Consider the following 20,201-nt stretch of genomic DNA (forward strand, 5'->3'; position numbering starts at 1 on the left):
CATCGAAGAGGATGTTATATTAGGAATGGACGTAATGAATATGCATGGATTCCAATTGGATTTTAAGAATAAGGTAATCAAAGTTGGCAACGAGGAGGTATTTCTCCATCCACATAATGACAACACTGTGCAAGCAGCCATTATAGAAGATACAGTCGTGCCTGCGAGAAGCGAAACGATCATAGTAGCGCGACTACAGGGAATTGTAGACGAAGGGAGACCTGTTATGATGGAGCCTTGGAACCACGACGATGAGGTTGGCCGTGGAATCATAATTGGAAAGGAATTGGTGACTTCGGCTAAGGAAATTCCTGTGAGACTTATCAATGTCAACGACTACCCAGTGACCATAAAGAAAGAGACAAAAGTAGGAACTTGTGTACCTGTGACATCCATAATCCGTCAGGCGACAACATCTGATAATTCCAACGACAAATTCGACCAAATGGTTGCAGTTGCAGGACAGTCTCTAAATCAGATGGAGAAAAGGAAATTAAGGGAATTTCTTCGGCAGTATCGTGATATTTTCGTACCGAAAGGAGGAAAGACGGGAAGAACTACCGTTGTTAAGCATAAAATTGATACTGGTAATGCTAAGCCAATTCGTCAAACAGCTCGACGATTACCACAGGCGAAGAGAGAGGAAGCTGAAACGATTGTTCAGGAAATGAAGAAAGACGGGGTGATAGAACCTTCTACGAGTCCATGGGTCTCTCCGGTGGTCCTGGTTAAGAAGAAAGACGGAACGACGAGGTTCTGTGTGGATTACCGTTTGCTGAACAACGTTACCAAGAAAGATAGTTATCCTCTGCCTCGGATCGATGACACATTGGACACATTGGCTGGAAGTAAATTGTTTTCTACTTTAGATTTGAAGTCTGGATACTGGCAGGTAGAAATGGACCCAGTCGATAAAGAAAAGACAGCCTTCACCACAGGATCTGGATTGTGGCAATTCAACGTTATGCCATTTGGACTTTGTAATGCTCCTGCGACATTTGAGAGGCTTATGGAAAATGTGTTGAGAGGGTTATCTTGGAAAACATGCCTGGTTTATTTAGATGACATAATCGTCTTGGGGGAGACATTCGAAGATCATTTGAGGAATTTAGAAAACGTTTTTAATCGACTTAAAGCTGCCCAATTGATGCTAAACCCCAAGAAGTGCCAGCTATTTCAAGGTAAAGTCAATTATCTGGGTCATATAGTCAGTAAAGAAGGAGTGGCCGTGGATAAGGGAAAAATCGATTCCATTAAGGAATGGCCAAAACCAACTGACAAACATCAAGTGAGAAGTTTTCTTGGACTATGTACTTACTACCGGAGGTTTATTAAGAAGTTTGCAGATATCGCTAAGCCATTAACGCGACTTACGGAGGAAGCAAGAGATTACCGCTGGGATACAGACTGCCAAAATGCCTTTGAGACCTTGAAAAAGCATTTAATAACAGCACCAATTTTAGGGTATCCACTGCCAGAAGGAGAGTTCATCTTAGATACAGATGCAAGTAATGTGGGAATTGGAGGAGTGCTGTCTCAGATTCAAGGAGGACAGGAACGAGTCCTCGGATATTTTAGTAAAGTTCTTTCAAAACCTGAGCGGAATTATTGCGTCACGAGAAGAGAACTTCTGGCAGTAGTGAAATCAGTAGAGCACTTCTATCAATACCTCTATGGAAGGAAGTTTTTAATCCGAACCGACCATGCCGCCCTTAAGTGGTTGATGCAGTTTAAGAATCCAGAGGGTCAGATAGCCAGGTGGATCGAACGACTCCAAGAATACGATTTTAAGATTGAGCACCGAGCCGGAGTTAGCCACAGAAACGCTGATTCTCTTTCCAGACGGCCATGCCCAGCAGAGTGTCCCCACTGCAACAAAACGGAATCCAAGGAAGCAGCAGTGCTAAGAACGACGATTGTCAACGACGACTGGACGCCCACTAAGATAAGGGAAGAACAAGAGAGAGATCCAGTTATACAGAAAATCCGAAAATGGAAAGAGGAAAACCGTCGACCACCTTGGCAGGAAATATCAAACCTATGCTCAGTAGTTAAGACGTATTGGGCCCAGTGGGACTCATTTATCATCGAAGATGGCTTGCTCAAACGAGTCCTGGAAAATGATGACGGTTCAGAGAAAAGAAGACAGTTGGTGATTCCAAAGAGCAGAATAGCCGAAGTACTTCGTCAGTTACACGACAGTCCATCGGGAGGGCATTTTGGTGTAAGGAAAACCCTTCAGCGAATTCGGGAACGGTTTTATTGGATGAACAGTTCCGACGACGTAAAAGACTGGTGTAAGAAATGTACTATTTGTGCTACGAGTAACGGGCCTCACCGGAAAAGGAGAGCTCCTATGAGACAATATAATGTTGGAAGCCCGTTTGAAAGAATAGCTTTGGACATTGCAGGGCCATTTCCAGAAAGTGAAAATGGGGGCAAGTACATGTTGGTAGTAATGGATTACTTCACTAAGTGGGTCGAGATTTACGCACTTCCAGACCAGAAGGCCGCCACCGTTGCAGATAAGTTGATCCAAGAATATATCAGCCGATTTGGAGTGCCTTTGGAGATCCATAGTGACCAAGGCAGGAACTTCGAAAGTGATCTATTCCAAGGAATATGTGATAGACTAGGCATGAAGAAAACAAGAACTACAGCATATCATCCGCAATCTGATGGTATGGTAGAACGGATGAATAGGACAGTTGGCAAATATTTGACAAAGATGGTGTCCGATCATCAGCGAGACTGGGACCAATACCTTCCGTTCTTCACAATGGCCTACAGATCTGCTGTTAACGAATCAACAGGCCAGACACCAGCGAAAGTCCTATTCGGACGCGAAATGCGACTACCTTGTGATCTAGAGTTTGGGTGTCGACCTGGAGAAGATGTAGCAGGTGAAGATTATGTGATCGAATTACGAAGAAGAATTGACGATGTACATGAGTTGGTCCGTTCCCACCTTCAGATCGCTAGCGACCGAATGAAGAAACGGTACGATACACAAGCCGAAAAGGGTTGCTTTAAGAAGAACGACAAAGTATGGCTGTATAATCCCAAGAAGCGAAAAGGTTGTTCTCCCAAATTGCAGCAGTTTTGGGAAGGTCCATACCTCATCATGGAGAAGATCAACGATGTCATCTACCGAATAAGCAAGATTCCGAGGGGAAAGCCGATGATAGTACACCATAACCGGTTGGCATCTTTCGAAGGTGACCACGACGTAGATGAAGAAGTGGAAGTAAACCAAGTCCAAGATGTGTCTGACCTCACGTTTGAGGAATTCATGGGTGCCTATGGAGGTACCGGTAAAGCGAGACATGGTGTTACCACTGAAGAAAAGCAAGATCTACTCGCGCTCCCCGATGACTACTCGCTGGCCCTTACCATCCCGGCCAGTATCAAAGACGCACCAGGGTTGGCATCCGTCTTTCGAAGGAAGTTTGGTCGAGTTGCAGAACTTCAATGCCAAGTGCCAGCGTCCGGTAAAACCTTGAAACTCCAAGATGCATCACGTTACCTTTTCTACCTGGTAACAAAAGACACTGCCCGTGACCAACCTACCTACCGAGATGTATGGGAAGCCTTACTTCAATTGAGAGGGCACGTACTAGAGTCCGACGTGCAAAAGTTAGCCATGCCAAAGTTGGAGTGCCGCCAATTAGATTGGAGGGTTATCCGAAATATGGTGGAGGAGATCTTTAAAGACACCGAAGTCCAGGTGTTAGTCTGTTGCAATCCGCATGGTTACTGGTGCGGAGAGAAAACCGTCCCTTGTCATTTTAATACAACTGGAAGTTGTAAAAGAGGGTCCAGTTGCCGATACCAGCATACAGTTCCGGTTCCAGTCCCGACAAGGTTCCAGGAGGAACCATCTTTTAAGAGGGGGGCAATGTTACGATAAATATACTGGCCTAACTTTTATGACTAATTATTCTGTTTTATTGTAGAAATTTCGGTGGAAGTCTAGAACCAAAATTATGGTGAATGAGCCGGCCAAGCTTCTCGATCTTTCGATGCTGTTCTAGTATATCAGGATTTCGTATATAAATACAACATTTTTATATGGAGGAGTTAATAAAGAAGATTCGCGCTCGCGATATTTATGTTACGCTCGCCTAAATAAATTATGTGTATTATTTAGTGAGAAATAAACTTATATAAATTATCGTGCCTTTTAATAAATTAAAGTAGGAACAATATAATAAATTAGTAAAGACATTATAAATTAAAGACATAACAATTAATAAATTCACAACATTATAAAAACTGTTTACTTAATTTTAAATACGAGTATAACTATTTACTAGTTCGTTTTAATACCGGTGTTAATTTTCTGTGTGATGCAGTCGTTTAGGAAATGTTAAGTTGGTAATGGGTTATAAATTGAATGTACTCTTCTTCTTTCATTCCAGAATTTATTACGGCATCAATTTTTGCTTCATCTTTTCATTCAGCGACAAACAGTGACTTGAACAATGAAACAAAATGATGTAAACATGAAAAATATATGATACTCATTAGAACTGGCAAACAAAGCACATGAGTTATCAATTCATGAGTTTTCAACCACATAAAACACAATATTCGTACAAGTATGTTATTCTGATAAAAAAATAATTTTTTATTACCAAAACAGGCGGTTTCAATTCAAAAAAATATTTATCGTAACAATATGATTAATCTGACTCACTGTTCTTCCATCAGGAGAGGTCCAGGTTACCTTATGTATATTCTTGTGTTCAACATTGGTACTAGCGACTGTCTCCCAAGCATTTGCCACTAATCGACGATTTTAACGAGTTCGGTAATGATGCCTAATAGATTACATCTTTAGAACTATTTACAATATCTTTGAAAAACCCTAAAAAAACACCGAAGAAAGAGTTTGAAGGATTGGAGACGATAAAGAATGGGGAAATAAGACCCTAGCTAAGACATCGCTAGCAAGGGATATTAGCATATAATATAACACGCTTTCAATCAAAATAAAAAAATACAGAGAGGAGTCCGCCAGGGTTGCGTGCTGTCCCCACTACTTTTCAATGTCTACAGTGAAGCGGTATTTCAAAAAGCGCTCTCAGACTCACTAGAAGGTATATCTATCAATGGAGAAGTTTAGAATAACTTACGTTTTGCAGACGATACAGTAATAATAATGGATAACAACAATGATTTACAGAACGTAATGCAACGCCTTAATGAACGCTGTCATGAGTACGGACTGAAAATAAATTTAAAGAAAACTAAATGCGTGATCCTGACTAAATCTGCACATGCAAATATTCAACTGACTATTAAAGATACTGCAATTGAGAGTGTTAATAACTATAAATACTTAGGAACATGGATAACATGAGATGTAGACCAAACCAAAGAAATTAGGACACGCATTGAAATAGCACGTGCATCATTCATTAAACTTAAAAAGTTTCTTTGTTGTCGGGATATAAAGGTAGAACTACGCCTGAGAATGCTTCTATGTTACGTGTTCTCTACTCTTCTTTATGTCTTGGAAGCGTGGACACTAAAACAAGTCCATCTGAATAAGTTGGCCGCCTTTGAATTTTGGTGTTACAGAAGAATCCTACGAATATCATGGATTCAAAGAATGTCAAACGTGGAAGTAACTAGAAGGATAGGAAATGAGGCGGAAATAATATTAACTATCAAAAGACGAAAACTTGAGTACTTAGGACATGATGAGAGGGCAAAAATACGCATTATTACAACTTATTATGCAAGGCAAAATCTGAGGAAAGCGAAATGAGAGAAAGACGAAGAATATCCTGGCTTAAGCACTTAAGGGAATGGTTTGAATGCAGTAGTGCAGAACTTTTCAGAGCGGCAATCAACAGAGTCCGCTTAGCCATGATGATATCCAACCTTCGATAGAAGATGGAACTTAAAGAAGAAGATAAGACGCTTTGAAGTGATATTTTTATGTAAGAAGTGCCAATGGCAGTAGATGGATAAAAAATAGAAAGAGAAAGACGAGGTAGATAATCATTGAAATTGTAATATCATGGAAGATATCTTAAAAAATACTTCTGATCCATTTTGGCAGTCTTATTTATGTTTGTAATGCAATTTTAATCTTAAAATACTCATACTCTTACTCATACTTTTTTCATGAACGTATTTCTAGTCTTTCTATGTCAACAAAACTGAACATTTCCAGGTTAGATATTTCCAAACCTTATCGTATTAACCACATCGTACAACACGTAATGTCGGCCTCCATAGGTTTCCTAATTAATTAAATTGAAATTATATCAGCCTGTATTAATGTAATTAGTATCCCGCTCTGCTAAATAGGAATGTTAATGATACGGTAGTGTGATAATAGTAGAGGTTGGTGGATTTATCATTTTTTCGTTTAGTAGCACGCATTTTAAGTGATTAAATACATTGATTTTAGTTTCATTCCGTATAAATCCAACAATCATTAAATTTTACAGTATATACGTGTAATTATACAAAACTGGCTGTCTTCTAGGATTTTTTAATTAAAAATTTATCATCATCATTGTTTAAAATTGTTTCCAAATATTTTTATTCTATTGTTTCAAAATATTTCTATTCTATGTACCTATATGTAAATTCTTAGCCCTAAGTTTTAATTTGCCTAGACGGCAACCCTGTCAGCCCTAAGCAAAGTTGTTATAATTTTATAAGAGTAGTATGTTTCCATATGTTGCCATAAGAGCACAAAATAAAGAACTTGTGAAGAGATTTCGTTTTACAAGTTATTTCTTCACCCTATCGACCAACTATTTACCACCACGATTAACCAGCGACCAGTCAATTTAATTCAACAATTTAAACAATCATACTCTTGGCTTTTATCTCTATGTGGGGTCGACCTCCCAATCTATTTGGGACCATACTAATATCAATCTCTTTCACATACATGTCCTGTCTAAGCATGTCCTACCAGGTATTCTTGGCTTTTTAATTAAAATTTCTTTATTCTACACAGACTCATTGATCTCTCAGAAACCGTTTCTTCTTCTTCTTTTTCTTCCTTCGTGTATGCAGGCTTTAAAACCAGATTCTTCTTCAATATTAGCCTCCTAAATTGTTTAAATTATCGCACCATCTTTTCCTTGGTCTGCCAATACTTCTTCATCCATTTGGTAACTTATCTCGTGTTATTCGTACTATCCTATCCTATGCCATTCTACTAATGTGTTCGTTCGACTCCTGTTTCCGTTTTGTCACCCATCCATTTATGTCTTCTATATTGCATGCCTTCTTATGTTTTCCGAGTATTTTCATCTCTGTTATTTCTAGTAGTCGTCTCGTTTTAGATGTGTCAACTTTTGTCTTCGCCGTGTATGTTAATATAGGTCTAATTGCTGCATTATAGATTCTTGTTTTTGTGTCTTGTCTTAGGTGTTTGTTCTTCTAGATTGTGTCATTAAAAGATGCCTCCGTTTTACTTGCTTTTAAGCTTTGTTGTCTTACTTCTTCTTCAACATCTCCGTAACTAGTTATATATATTCCCAGATATCTAAACCTTGCTTCCTGCTTTATTATTTTTCCATCAATTTCAATTTTACATCGTAGTGATCCATCACTTCACTCCGGAATCAAATCGGCAGTGATCTGGGTGAACAGCATCCGGAGAAATCCGTCCGAAGCCACTCAAGACGCAAAAACGGCCGCCAGAAAGGTTATTGCCTCTGTATTTGTAGACCTCTCCGTTCGGCCGTCAGAAAGCCCTGCCTGTCGTAAGAGGCGACTAATGGGTAGGAATTGAGAGGTGGAGAGCCGTCGCCTGAGGTGTCGGGTTTGTAGAAACGCACACGGTCGCTTAGGCGACACGGTCACCGGTCTAAATTCCTAGTATCCGAGACGAGGCTCTCGTGGGACCACTCTACTCTCATTCCAAAAGAGCCTGGCGAGGTTGAACGAGCTGGGCCCGTACATACCTCTCCTCTCCTAGTGTCATTCGTGGTGTGGGTGCCCCGGCACGTACCCGTCGGGAGATTCAAGAGTGGTAGAGGAGAGATCCTCGGCGGCGACCTGTCTACGTGCGAGGTGGAAATTTCTCTGCCTACTTCACCTATCCGCCCGTGGGTGGGATAACGGGTAGGTGAGGTAATCGCAACACAGGTACTACGGGGAAGGTGGAGCCCCATGAAACGTTTCTTGCATACGTGGTATGGCACCTTCACTTTGGTGTTGGACTCGTAGGGGCAGTGGATTCGTTAACGGTCGTATAGCCGACAGGCCAGGTAGACCAGTGTCCTGCCAAAATTTATTTGGAGGGCACAAAGCACAGCAATGTATGTGTAAACCCGCAAGGAATTATTTTCATTGACTATTTCAAACGTGGAGAAAAAATCACAGCGACCACTTTATTGGTTTATTAAAGCTTGAAAACCGAAATCGCAAATAAAAGGCCTCATTTGTTCAAGAAAAAATTGTTGTATCCTCTATGATAGTAATGAAAATGATGGTAAAACTGCACGAAATGGGCTTTGCATTGCTTTCCAGATATGGTCCCCAGCAATTACTACCTTTTTTCCGATCTAAAAAAAAAAATGCTCCGTTTCAAGAGATATCGCTCCGATGGGGAAGGTAATTAGGAAAAATTAGAGAAGCGTTTTAATGATTGTGTCGTCGGTAAATGAGGTTATTTTGATAAATAAAGCATAATTTTTGCAAAACAATGTTGTTTTACTAGTTAGAACTGGTATTATTGACCGACGTGTTACTTCTGTTATTTCAAATATATATTACTCTTATATTTACAAATTATTTGATTCAATTTGACTTAAAACAATTTTTCTTAATAGCTATTTTTTTGTTTCAGTGTACGGCAAAACTTTAGAAAAAGACTTGAGAGGAGATACTTCAGGACATTTCAAAAGGCTCTGTGTTTCTTTAGTGCAAGTAAGTAATCATTAAATACCTAGAGTAAGAGGTTTTATAGAGGAAAACTTTTAATAAAAAAAAAACCCTTGAAAGAAAATTATATAACGGACTTTATTTGGAAGTTTTTTAATTGGATTGGGGAACTGGAAAACAATATATCAAACTCTTTGGTTTTATACATTGTTACGTAAGATATGGTATCGTAAAATTATATTTTTCTATGCCTCTTGATTTTCCTACAATTTTTTATGTTATTTGGAAGATTTAAACGGATCTTTGGCTATTTTTTTCGGTATTTCAAGCTTCTTTAAACATTTATTCCGAAAATATTCTTAAATATTTTTTGTTTTTAGTCGTTTTTGTTTTAAAAAATTTCTAATACGTATTTTTTGCCTCTTGTTTAGTCACCGGTTTTTGACCGGTTTCCGGTTTTTATAAACCTATAATTAAATTCGAGTTAATTCAGGTCAATAATGACAGTCGAAGTCGTTGGACCTCATCCCGAATTGTATAAAATCTGTGACAGATCCGGCTTCGCTACACTATCAAAAGCACAGAACATAATGCCTATAGATATCTGCAGAAGACGCCAGAAGAACAGAAACATTGAATTAATAAAAGCTTAAAAATTCATTAGTGACGGCTTTATGTGTAATAAAGGAGTTAAACAGGGATGCCATCTATCACCACCAGTACTCACAATATTCTTAGAAAAAGCATTAAATAAATTAAAACTAATATTTAAAACAAGCAGGTTCTCGCTCAATAAAAACACTATGAAACTGACAGCTTTGAAGACTAGACATTTAACTTGAAAGGGAAAGTAAAGCAAACCACATTAAACAATATAATTAACCAACAAATTATATGATTCGATCGTTTACAAATAATGGCAAATACCAGTTATTGAGTGGAAGACCGAGAAAAGGAGACAATGTAAACGTTCCAGAAAATGTTAGAGATGGGCATGATATGAAATCGGAAATCGTAGAAATTGCAGAATCGTAGAAATCGTAGCTTCTTAAGAAATATACCTTCCAAATGAGGAAAAAACATCATATTTGCAGTATTATATTGGTTTCTAGACTTTTTTATTGTACTCCTCAAAATTCAAGTCAATATTGAACGCGTTCTTTAGTTTTTAATTCATCTCTCTTGTCGTTTCTCCATTACTGAGGATCGTGGTTTCTTCCACTATTCCTTACTGTTTTTCTCCATTAGTCTCTATCTTCAGCTGCTCTGAGAGCTTCACAGAATGAGTAATGTGGAATCTGTCGACCACCATTATTTTTGTCTTCTTCTTATAGTGCCGTGCACCTCTAGTGCGTTGGCGAATTATCAGGCCAGACGTCTGTCTTTTGCGGCATGCAAAAGATCGCCAGTGGTATTTATGCCTGTCCAGTTCTTTATGTTCCGTAGCCACGACATTTGTTTGCGACCTACTCCTCTCTTGCCTTCAATCTTTCCCTGGATGATTAGTTGAGGAATTGCGTATTTTTTTTTCCTCTCAGAATATGGCCGAGGTATCCAATTTTTCGCACCTTGATCAAATTGAGTAGTTCTCTCTCAGTATTTGCCTTTCTTAAGACTTCCTCGTTTCTCACCCTATCTGTCCATGGTATGCGGAACATTTTTCGCAACGTCCACATTTCGAAGGCCTACAACTTATTAGTGGAAGGTACTCGTAACGTCCATGTTTCCACGCCGTATATCAATATGGACCGTACATAGCATTTAACCATCCTGTAGCGGGGATTGAAGGAAATATTGCGGTTACATAGTAGCGGTTTAAATTTGATAAAAGTTGTCTCGCTTGTTCGGTACAGCATTTTATTTCTTGTGGATCTCATTGGTCATTCATCATCATTCCCAAGTATTTAAATGTTTTCACTTGATCGATTGGAGCATTATCTACTTGCAGTTGTATTCTTAAAAGTGCGTTTTTTCCTATTGCCATGCATTTAGTTTTTTCAGCATTTATCTTCAAGCCATATATTTTTCCTACGGTGTTTATTTTATTTAACATCAACTGCATATCGTAAACGTTGTCTGTTATTATCGCGGTGTCGTCGGCGTAACGAATGTTATTTATCGGGAACCCGTTTATCTTTATTCCACACTCAGAGCCTTCCAGTGCCTCCGAAAAAATGTTCTCTGCATTTTTGTCTTAGCTTTATTGATTTTCAGAGCAACTATATTACTTTCGTACTCAACTCTTGGCAGGAGATTAAACATTTCTTGCTCATTTGCTGCTCTAAGTGTAGTATCATCAGCAAATGTTAAATTGGAGATTTTCCTACCATCCTCTGTTACTCCACCGGCCCATCCATCTAAAGCCATCCTCATGACCTTGTCTAACACTTCTCTCGGTCTTGAATTGGTTTGAGAACTTCTGATATAGTCGTACTGTTGCTATATTGGACAGATTTTTAATAAGTGTCACCAGGTGCATTGGTGTGCCCATTTATATTAAAATGGACCACAGATTTATCGAGCTTACACAATCAAATACCTTTTGGTACTTAACGAAACATATAATAATTTTCCTGAATTCCAAACAGGGACACAAATAGAATGGATGCTATGTAATCCTTTATCTCTTTAGCGATTTAATTGCATCTTTGACTTCAGCGAGTAAGACAGTAGTTTCTCTAGGATAGTCGGAGGGCCACTGATTTTCTGCTGGTACATCGTTATCTTTATATAGCTCGCCACAGTAGTTTCGCCATGTTTCCAATATTTAGTCAGTATCGGTCTTTAGATTACCTTCCTTAACTATTACAGACCACGTTTGAGATTTAAATTCTGTGGTAAGGAGTTTGATCTTATGAATTAAATCCCTCGGTTCATTTCGATATCCATGTTCCTCTATGTCTCTTTCATAACGCTTTGTATTCATTGTTTGTTCCGTATCTAGTTTAATGCTCTTTTCTGCGTCGAATCACAGTCCACGTATTATAGGATATCCACGGCTTACGGCCCGTGGAAACCGCTGCCTCACAGTCTTTTGCAGCCTAGATTACCTTATCTTTGAGATAGATCCAAGTGCTCTCAAGGTCACTATTTCTTTTTCTTCTAATGGCGCTACAACCCTTTGTGAGTCTTGGCCTGCTTAACAATGTTCTTCCATTCTGCCCTGTCGGATACTTTCCTTCGCCACTGCCTGATGTTCATGGTTTTAAGATCCCTCTCTACGTCGTCTATCCATCTTTTACGGGGCCTTCCTCTTGTTCTGTTTCCTTGGGGCTTCCATCTCTGGACTACTTTTACAGCTCGATTATCTGGCATTCTTTCTAGGTGACCAAGCCAGTTTAGTCTTTGTGATTTTACAAATCTGACAATATCTGCGCTCTGCATTAGTTCATCCAGCTCGTGGTTCATTTTAATTCTCCACGAACTATCGCTGCATTGGGTTGGTCCAAATATCTTCCTTAGTATTTTGCGCTCAAATATTCTCAGTTGATTTTCATCAGTGGTTGAGAGGGTCCACGTTTCACATCCATATGTGACCACTGGTCTAATTACTGTTTTGTAGATTCTCAGCTTAGACTCACGATTCAGTAACTTACTTTTCATTAAGTCTTTGTATGCATAAAAGCACTTATTACCGCTAAGAATCCGTGCTTGTATTTCTTGACTGATGTTGTTGTTGTCATTTATTATTGAGCCTAGGTAGGGAAAAGTGGAGGCATATTTGTAGGTATGGTTGTCTACCTTCAGATTCTCATGTTCATTCGATTTTGTGCACTCCATATATTTTGTTTTGCTTTCATTTATATATAGACCAAACGTAGCAGCTTCTCGTTTCAGTTCTATAACTTTTTCGCTCAATACCCTTTTGTTGCGGCTTATTATCGCAACATCATCCGCATATGCGCATATTTGCAAAGATCTTGTATTAATACAGCCGTTTACATCCAGTTTTCTAACAACAGCTTCTAAAGTTAGATTAAAAAGTGTTGTTGATAAGGTCACTATTTACTTGGTTTAAAGAAAGAGCTTCTTCTAAGTTTTGTTGGAAGTCATTGATTTTTAATGAATTTAGAGACATGATTTTTATTATGGGTCTTCAGATCGCTTTAATTCATACAAAACTTAATTTTATTTAGGCTAACAGAGACGAAAACCAAGGTGTCAATGAACAACAAGCTCTGGCCGACGCCGAAGCTTTGATCGAAGCCGGCGAAGGAAAATGGGGCACCGAAGAATCCATCTTCAACACCGTCCTCATCACTAGGAGTTACCAACAATTAAGAGCTACCTTCTCCGAATACGAGAGGCTGACGGGCAAAGATATCGAACAGTCGATCAAGAAAGAATTCAGCGGAGATATCGAAAAGGGATTGTTAGGAATCGGTAAGAATCTTCCTTATTTTGTACATAAAACTTAATAACATCATTTAAACAATGTAAAAAAATATTTTTTTCCTTTTTAACATTGGCGATCTCTTTTTTACAGTTATTCACTTTCATCGCTAACAAAATATGATAAACGCATAAATACAATATATAGTTAGTTAGTTAGTTGCTTCCTAAGACAGAGAAGAATTATTTCACGTTCAGAGCGCTTGCGAAAGCCGTTCTGATGATGCCTATTGGGCTGAAATACGTATAAACGGATGCGCAAGCTCCCTATACGTGAAATAAAATCTTAACTGTCTTTTCCTTGTTATTTCGATATACTCTGTACGAGTACTAGAAACCAATTCGCTAAGAATTTTGCTTAGTTGAAAAGATATGTTGTGGAATGCAAGTTTTAGATTCCCCATGTCTCTCTTAACACCTTTATCAACGTCTGTTTTTGCCTTGCAATTCTTAGAAGGCACAGATTAAAGCGGAATTCTTGAATTTGGTTTCGAAAATTAGTCTACGATTTTATTATCAGATGTCGCTACATTGCGTCTATACGAAGCCATGTTATAGTTGCTTCCTAAGACAGAGAAGAATTATTTCACGTTCAGAGCGCTTGCGAAAGCCGTTCTGATGATGCCTATTGGGCTGAAATACGTATAAACGGATGCGCAAGCTCCCTATACGTGAAATAAAATCTTAACTGTCTTTTCCTTGTTAAATACAATATAATATAAACAAAAGTATTCTTTTACATTGTTTACGTTACCGATTATGCTCATACCTTATAGAGGGCGCACCAACGTTTTGGCGCCAATTTATGAACGACGTATATTGTCCATTAATAATTCAGTTCGCAACATAAAAAATATTGTAATATTATCCTTTTTCCTTATCTAGCCTTAGGACTGTGGCTCACTACAACAACTACAGCCATAACCACGATTGCAATATACTCTGGTTGGAGATTCGATGACCGCGACCGCAACAACATATTCTGTGATTTTGGTTTCATTTGAAAAATAAATGTCGTAGAGTGAATTATATTTGTGTACTTATTACAGTACCTACTTTTGTCTTAGACAAAAAAGGTTATTGACTCCGAGCCAGTTGACTGGATGCGATAAAACTGATTAGTGATTTTTCACTGAAAAACATCCTAAGCAAGAAAAACATAAATGGTTGCGCTGGTGGCCGCATGCAGGTGTTCGTACAGGCGGTCTAAAATAGCAGATCAACTATATGTATCTTCAAAAATATTTGTTATTTTAAAATAATCATCCAAAGAGGGATTCCATAAAGACAATCTTTTTTAATCGTCACAATGAAACTTTCAGTGCCTAATTCGAGTAATTCCGACGTAAAAAACGCCGTAAATTTAATGAAAACACCGTACTAAGCAATGTTGCTTTAATTGAATTACATTTAATTCACATTTTTCACTTCCTCAGTCACTGTGTCACCTCAGGAGTCCACACTGGCTTCCGAGCAGTGCACAACGCATCATTATGAAGTGCGTTGTCTTTAGGTGTGAAAATTCTTCGTTCAATCTCGACCAAAGTCACTATACTGGTGTCATCCTGACCAACAAGGACCTACTTTCGTAGTTTGTGCTAGTGCGCCATAATTCTTAACCAGAAACAAAAAACTGCTCGAATTGTAACAACAAATAGCCAATTGGTTGTTACTCTTGGCTATAATTGGCAACAAATAGCCAATTGGCTGTTTTCCAAGAGGCGTCCAGTAACTTTCATGTTTATTTCAGTCAAGTGTGTGAAGAGTAAAGTTGGATATTTCGCGGAACGTCTTCACTGGTCCATGTCCGGTTTGGGAACTAACGACAAGACTTTAATCCGTATCATCGTCTCAAGATCTGAAATCGATTTGGCCGACATCAAACAAGCTTTCTTGGACAAATATGGCAAGACTTTGGAAAGCTGGGTGCAGGTAAATATCTCTATAATTATTTTAATAATATATATATATATATATATATATATATATATATATTACACAGTCATATATGCAGTCAGATTTAATGTGAATACAATAAAAATACTTAAACAACATTTACCAAAAAATTTTTATTTAAAAAATTCCTTTATAAAAGGTATACAGTGGATCTTGGCTATAGCGTCATTGAAGGGTCCATTAAAAAAATGACGCTATATCAGAGTGACGTTATAAAAGGGGTAGAAAAAAAATGAAATTTTAACGAGGTAAAATTTTACTACAGCATTATTTATTATTACAGCTGCATTTAGGATAAAAAAATTAAGAAATAAAACATCTTATGTATATGAAACTTACATTTTTTATGGAAAAGTTCTCTAATGCTGAAAAGTGTCAGTTATTTTCTTCTGCACAACCCTTTCCAAAAAATAAAGTTTTTCTGTAGTGTCCTTAATAAACTGAGCTGCTTCTTTGGTAGTTGTGGATGCCTCCCTGATCTGGTAAAACCTGGATATGATCTCAGCAGCTCTCATTGCTTCTTGGAATGTAGGACAATCAACGCCGTCTTCTTCTTCTTCTTTATTATCTTCATCAACATCCATTTCCACATTTTGCTTTTGTTCCACAATTTTTTTATCACTTAAAACTTGAAATGTTTCTACTTGATCGTCTACTGAAATGTAGGATTCAAGATCAGTTCCAAACTCTCTCTGTCTGGTTTACATTAAATTTTTGTATCCACCCTGACAAAGGCACTTGGTCATCCTCGTCAACATTCTGAACATTGGGAGAAACTACAGTCGATTAAGCTTGACGAAAGCACTTACAAATTGTCACTGACGTAACCGTACTCCATGCATTGTCCAAAAACTGAATTGCATCAAGGATGGTAATGTTCACGGGTTCTTCATAGTCCATACAAAAAATCATCATTTTCAAAAGCTGTTTCCGATAATGGCACTTTAAACTTCTTATGATTCCTTAGTCCATAGGCTGCACGACACTCGTCCAGTTAGCTGGTAAGAAAACTAAGTTGATATTGGTCAAAATAAGCTTGGGATGGGCTGCAAGCAGTTGTCAATTAAGAGAAGAATTTTTCTTTTTTTTAAGAGAGTTCCTTGTACCACTTTCTCAATTCTTCTTCAAAAATAGCAGAAATCATCCATGCTTTTTTATTGGCTGTGCAGTTTACAGGCAGTGTTTTTATGTTTTTGAAACATCTAGGATGTAAAATTTTCCCAATAATCAAAAACTTTCTTTTCTCTGTACCTGTCATGTTTGCACAAACAAAAGCCGCGATTTTTTGTTCTGAAAGCTTTCCACCGATATATTTTTGATTTTTGGAATTTAAAGTTTTGTAAAAGTCGCCAGTTTCATCGCCATTGAAGATATCTTCATCTTTGTAGGGCTGCCTTAGTGGTGGCCATGTGTTTTTAACCAATCAACTGTCACATTCTCGTCCACAGATTTTGCCTCTCCAACAATTTTCGCGAAGGAAATTGAGTGCCGGTCTTTAAACCGATCTAGCCAGCCTTTAGAGCATTTGAAATCTTCACCCAACAGTTTTCCGAACTCTCTAGCTTTCTCCTTTAAAAGTGGCCACAGGAATATCAGAACTACGACACTGCTTGAACCATTTGAGTAGAGCTGAATCTACATCACCACGAATGCACTTTCTAATCTTTTTAACATTTTCTTTCTCCTCATTAAAGTCTTTTAAACTTTTTGGACCTTGGTCCTTGTTTTTTAGGATTGAGCCGACGCGACAGTCGAATTAACAAGTCCAAATTGTCGTCACATAAATCAGCAATTTTTCGACCACTTTCAAATGCTCTAATAAGAGGCACTTTATCTTTAATAGGCAAAGCCTTCCTTTTAGTACTACAACTTGCCATATTAAAAACTAAAAAGTTAATTACTAAATTACAATCTAAAAACAAAACGAGCCGAACACAATTTCACGGTTGCGAACGTTTCTTAAACTGACTGTTCTGAAACAGAAAATTTGACTGTTAGGATGACACTGATAAATGAAAAATCATAGAACTGTCAATGTCACATAACTGTACACAGAAGGGATAATCGGAATTTCTCACATTCTTGGAAGGAACAATGCCGTAAAGCTGGAAACGCATTACACTTTATTCTTCATAAAATAAAAACGACAACCTACTGTAAAATTTTATGACGCTATAGACGAGGCTTACTTTATTTTTAGCCGATAAAACCGAGTTTTTAATAATGTTATCGAATAGTTTTTGTCCGGACCTATTAAAAATTGACGTTACAACCGAGATGACGTAACTACCGAGGCCGTAATATCCAAATTCCACTGTATTAATATACCTTTTATAAAGAAATTTTTTAAATAAAATTTTTTTGTGATACATGGTATACAGCTAACCACAGGAATTCAATTTCCTTGTGAACATTTACCAGTTATATCACAATATAAAAAATATGTCTTCACATTAATCTGCATAGTAATATTACGTATATATAGTACATTTGTCTTTACTTCTACTTTTTCACAATTTATTACTTTTATTTACTGTACAACTACATTTGCCTTTACTATTTTCCATTTTCTAACAAGAGCAGTGATGAAAAATAGAAAATGTTCTACAACAAGAGAATAATTCAAGCACATGACATAAGAAAAACACTTAATTTGTTTTTTATTGCATAAACTAGCCCAGAGTGGCAGTTAACGTGTTAAACACAAAACTTAATACTAACAGATAAGTTATTAGCAAAGTTGAAATTTAGAAGAAGGAAATTTTGTCGTGATCGCTTGAGACAGCCGGGACTATCACCGAAAAAATCGACAAATCCATTACCTATCGTCAAATCGAAAATTTGTGCGATGAAAGAGGCTTTAAGTGTGTTTATTGAATGCGTACATTCCATCGTTTACGAAAATTTCAATATTAAAAAGGTAAACACGCGATGAGTGTCACTTTTCTTTAATGTCGACTAAAAACGTACACATGTGTGGGATTAAAACGGAAGAAACGCAATTGGAAGGATTTGTCTCGCCGATACGTGACTAGTAATCAAATATTGGTTCGTGTACACATACCGAAGATATAGGTGTAGTCAAAGCAATGGAGAAAAGTCCCAAAGGCCTACCGAAGAAGGCAAAGACGGCCGGATTTACTTGAAAATGGTCTAGCAACAACTGGCGTGTACTATGCAGCTATATTGGACGGTTTCGTCGTCAATTTAAGAACACAAGCTTTGTTTGTCTTGCAAAACTTTCTTCTTGTCAAGATAATGCAAACGCATAAATGCCGGAGGTTATACAGGCAAAAACATCATTAATGATAAAAAATGCCTCGGAGGACCATTTTTTGTAAGAATAAGTCGAGAAAAACACAACCTGAAAGCTGTTTTTTGAGATGCAAAAGATATTATTTACATTGATTACTTGAAAAAGGTTACATTTTATCGACTATCCTCCACATTCTGCAGATTTAGCACCTCGTGACTTTTCCTGTTCTAAAACCTTACAAAAATGACTCGAAGAATCAATTGTTATTTAATGAATGATATAAATAATATATGAATGTACAAATAACTGAATATTTGTACATTTTTATGAATACAGATCCAAATAAAATTATCGGAAAGGATAAAACAGTTGAAAAAATATTTTATCTACTGTATCGAGCCACCAACGAATGTCATTACTCGATCGGCCAGAAAGTTCATGAAGGCTGTTTTTGAAAGGCGAAAGTTATAATCTATAAAAATTACTTCAAAAACGCTACGATTTGATAGACTACCACCGCATATGCCAGATTTAGCGCCGTGTGATTTTTGCTGTTTTCAAACTAAAAAAAATGACTCGGAGGACCCTTTTTACAACAAATAACGGAGTAATTACACTATTGTGCTGCGAAAAAGGAACCACAACACAACTCTTTTAGATAAAAATGGAAATACTATGATAACGACTGACGAAAAGGTAAAACGATGGAATGAATATATGGAAGAGCTCTTCGACGACAAAAGAGGAAACCTACAAGACATCTTTCGAGGACAGAGAAACAAGTATAGAAATTACAAAGGAAGAAATATTGTATGCACTAAAGAACACCAGAAACGGAAAAAGCCCGGGGTCAGATCAACTGCCTATTGATATCCTTAAAATAATAGAAAATGAGTACATGGATGTTCTCTTAAAGCTCTTGAATGAAATTTATCAATCGGGTGACATACCCAATGAATGGTTGACCTCAACATTTATTTGTCTTCCAAAAAAGAAAAATGCTCGAGAATGCATCGACCACCCCACCATAAGCCTGATGTCTCACACATTTAAAATGTTTTTAAATATCATCCATAAACGCATTTACCAATTACTTGATATGGATATTGAAGAAACCCAATGTTTACGTCCTCAAAGCAAAACAATTGCAATACAATGACCTTTGAATTATTACAAATCTATATTATAAACATCAGGCACACATACGCATTAATAAACACACATCAGAAGAGTTCGAAATTAAAAGAGGAGTGCGTCAGGGGTGTGTATTGTCGCCACTACTATTCAATGCATACTCTAAAGAAATTATGAAAATAGCTCTTGAGAGAGAAACAGCAGGAATAAAGGTCAATGTAACACCAATTAACAACATTAGATATGCGGACGATACTGTCATAATAGCACACAACCTCCAAGACCTCCAAAAGCTAATGAACATGATAGTTGAGTATGGAGAAGAATATGGATTGTCAATAAATATCAAGAAAACTAAATTTCTGAGGATCAAAAACCCAAAATAACGATGAAAGCCTAACAATTAACGGTAAAACTTTAGAAGAAGTTGAAAACTACAATTATATTGTCACAATAACTAATCACACAAATGATTACTACAAAGAAATCAAAGTACGAATAGAAAAAGCACGAACAAACTTCAATAAAATGAGAAAGGTACTTTGTGCAAGAGAACTAACTTTAGACTTTAGAGTTAGGCTGGCAAGGCGTTATATTT

The 20,201-nt window shown here is 37.4% G+C and overlaps 1 protein-coding gene across 4 annotated transcripts in view; it reads left to right on the forward strand.

The window, feature by feature from the left end:
* AnxB9 (Annexin B9) overlaps nucleotides 1-20,201 on the forward strand; it is a 75,163-nt gene that overhangs the window by 45,421 nt on the left and 9,541 nt on the right. For all 4 annotated transcript variants that reach the window (XM_072542596.1, XM_072542599.1, XM_072542597.1 and 1 more), the window contains exons 4-6: nucleotides 8,831-8,910; nucleotides 13,002-13,248; nucleotides 15,008-15,189. In XM_072542596.1, the coding sequence (XP_072398697.1) occupies nucleotides 8,831-8,910; nucleotides 13,002-13,248; nucleotides 15,008-15,189 (509 nt within the window). The remainder of the gene's footprint in view (nucleotides 1-8,830; nucleotides 8,911-13,001; nucleotides 13,249-15,007; nucleotides 15,190-20,201) is intronic.

Source organism: Diabrotica undecimpunctata, chromosome 9 (genome assembly GCF_040954645.1).
Source record: "Diabrotica undecimpunctata isolate CICGRU chromosome 9, icDiaUnde3, whole genome shotgun sequence".
Lineage (NCBI taxonomy): Eukaryota > Metazoa > Arthropoda > Insecta > Coleoptera > Chrysomelidae > Diabrotica > Diabrotica undecimpunctata.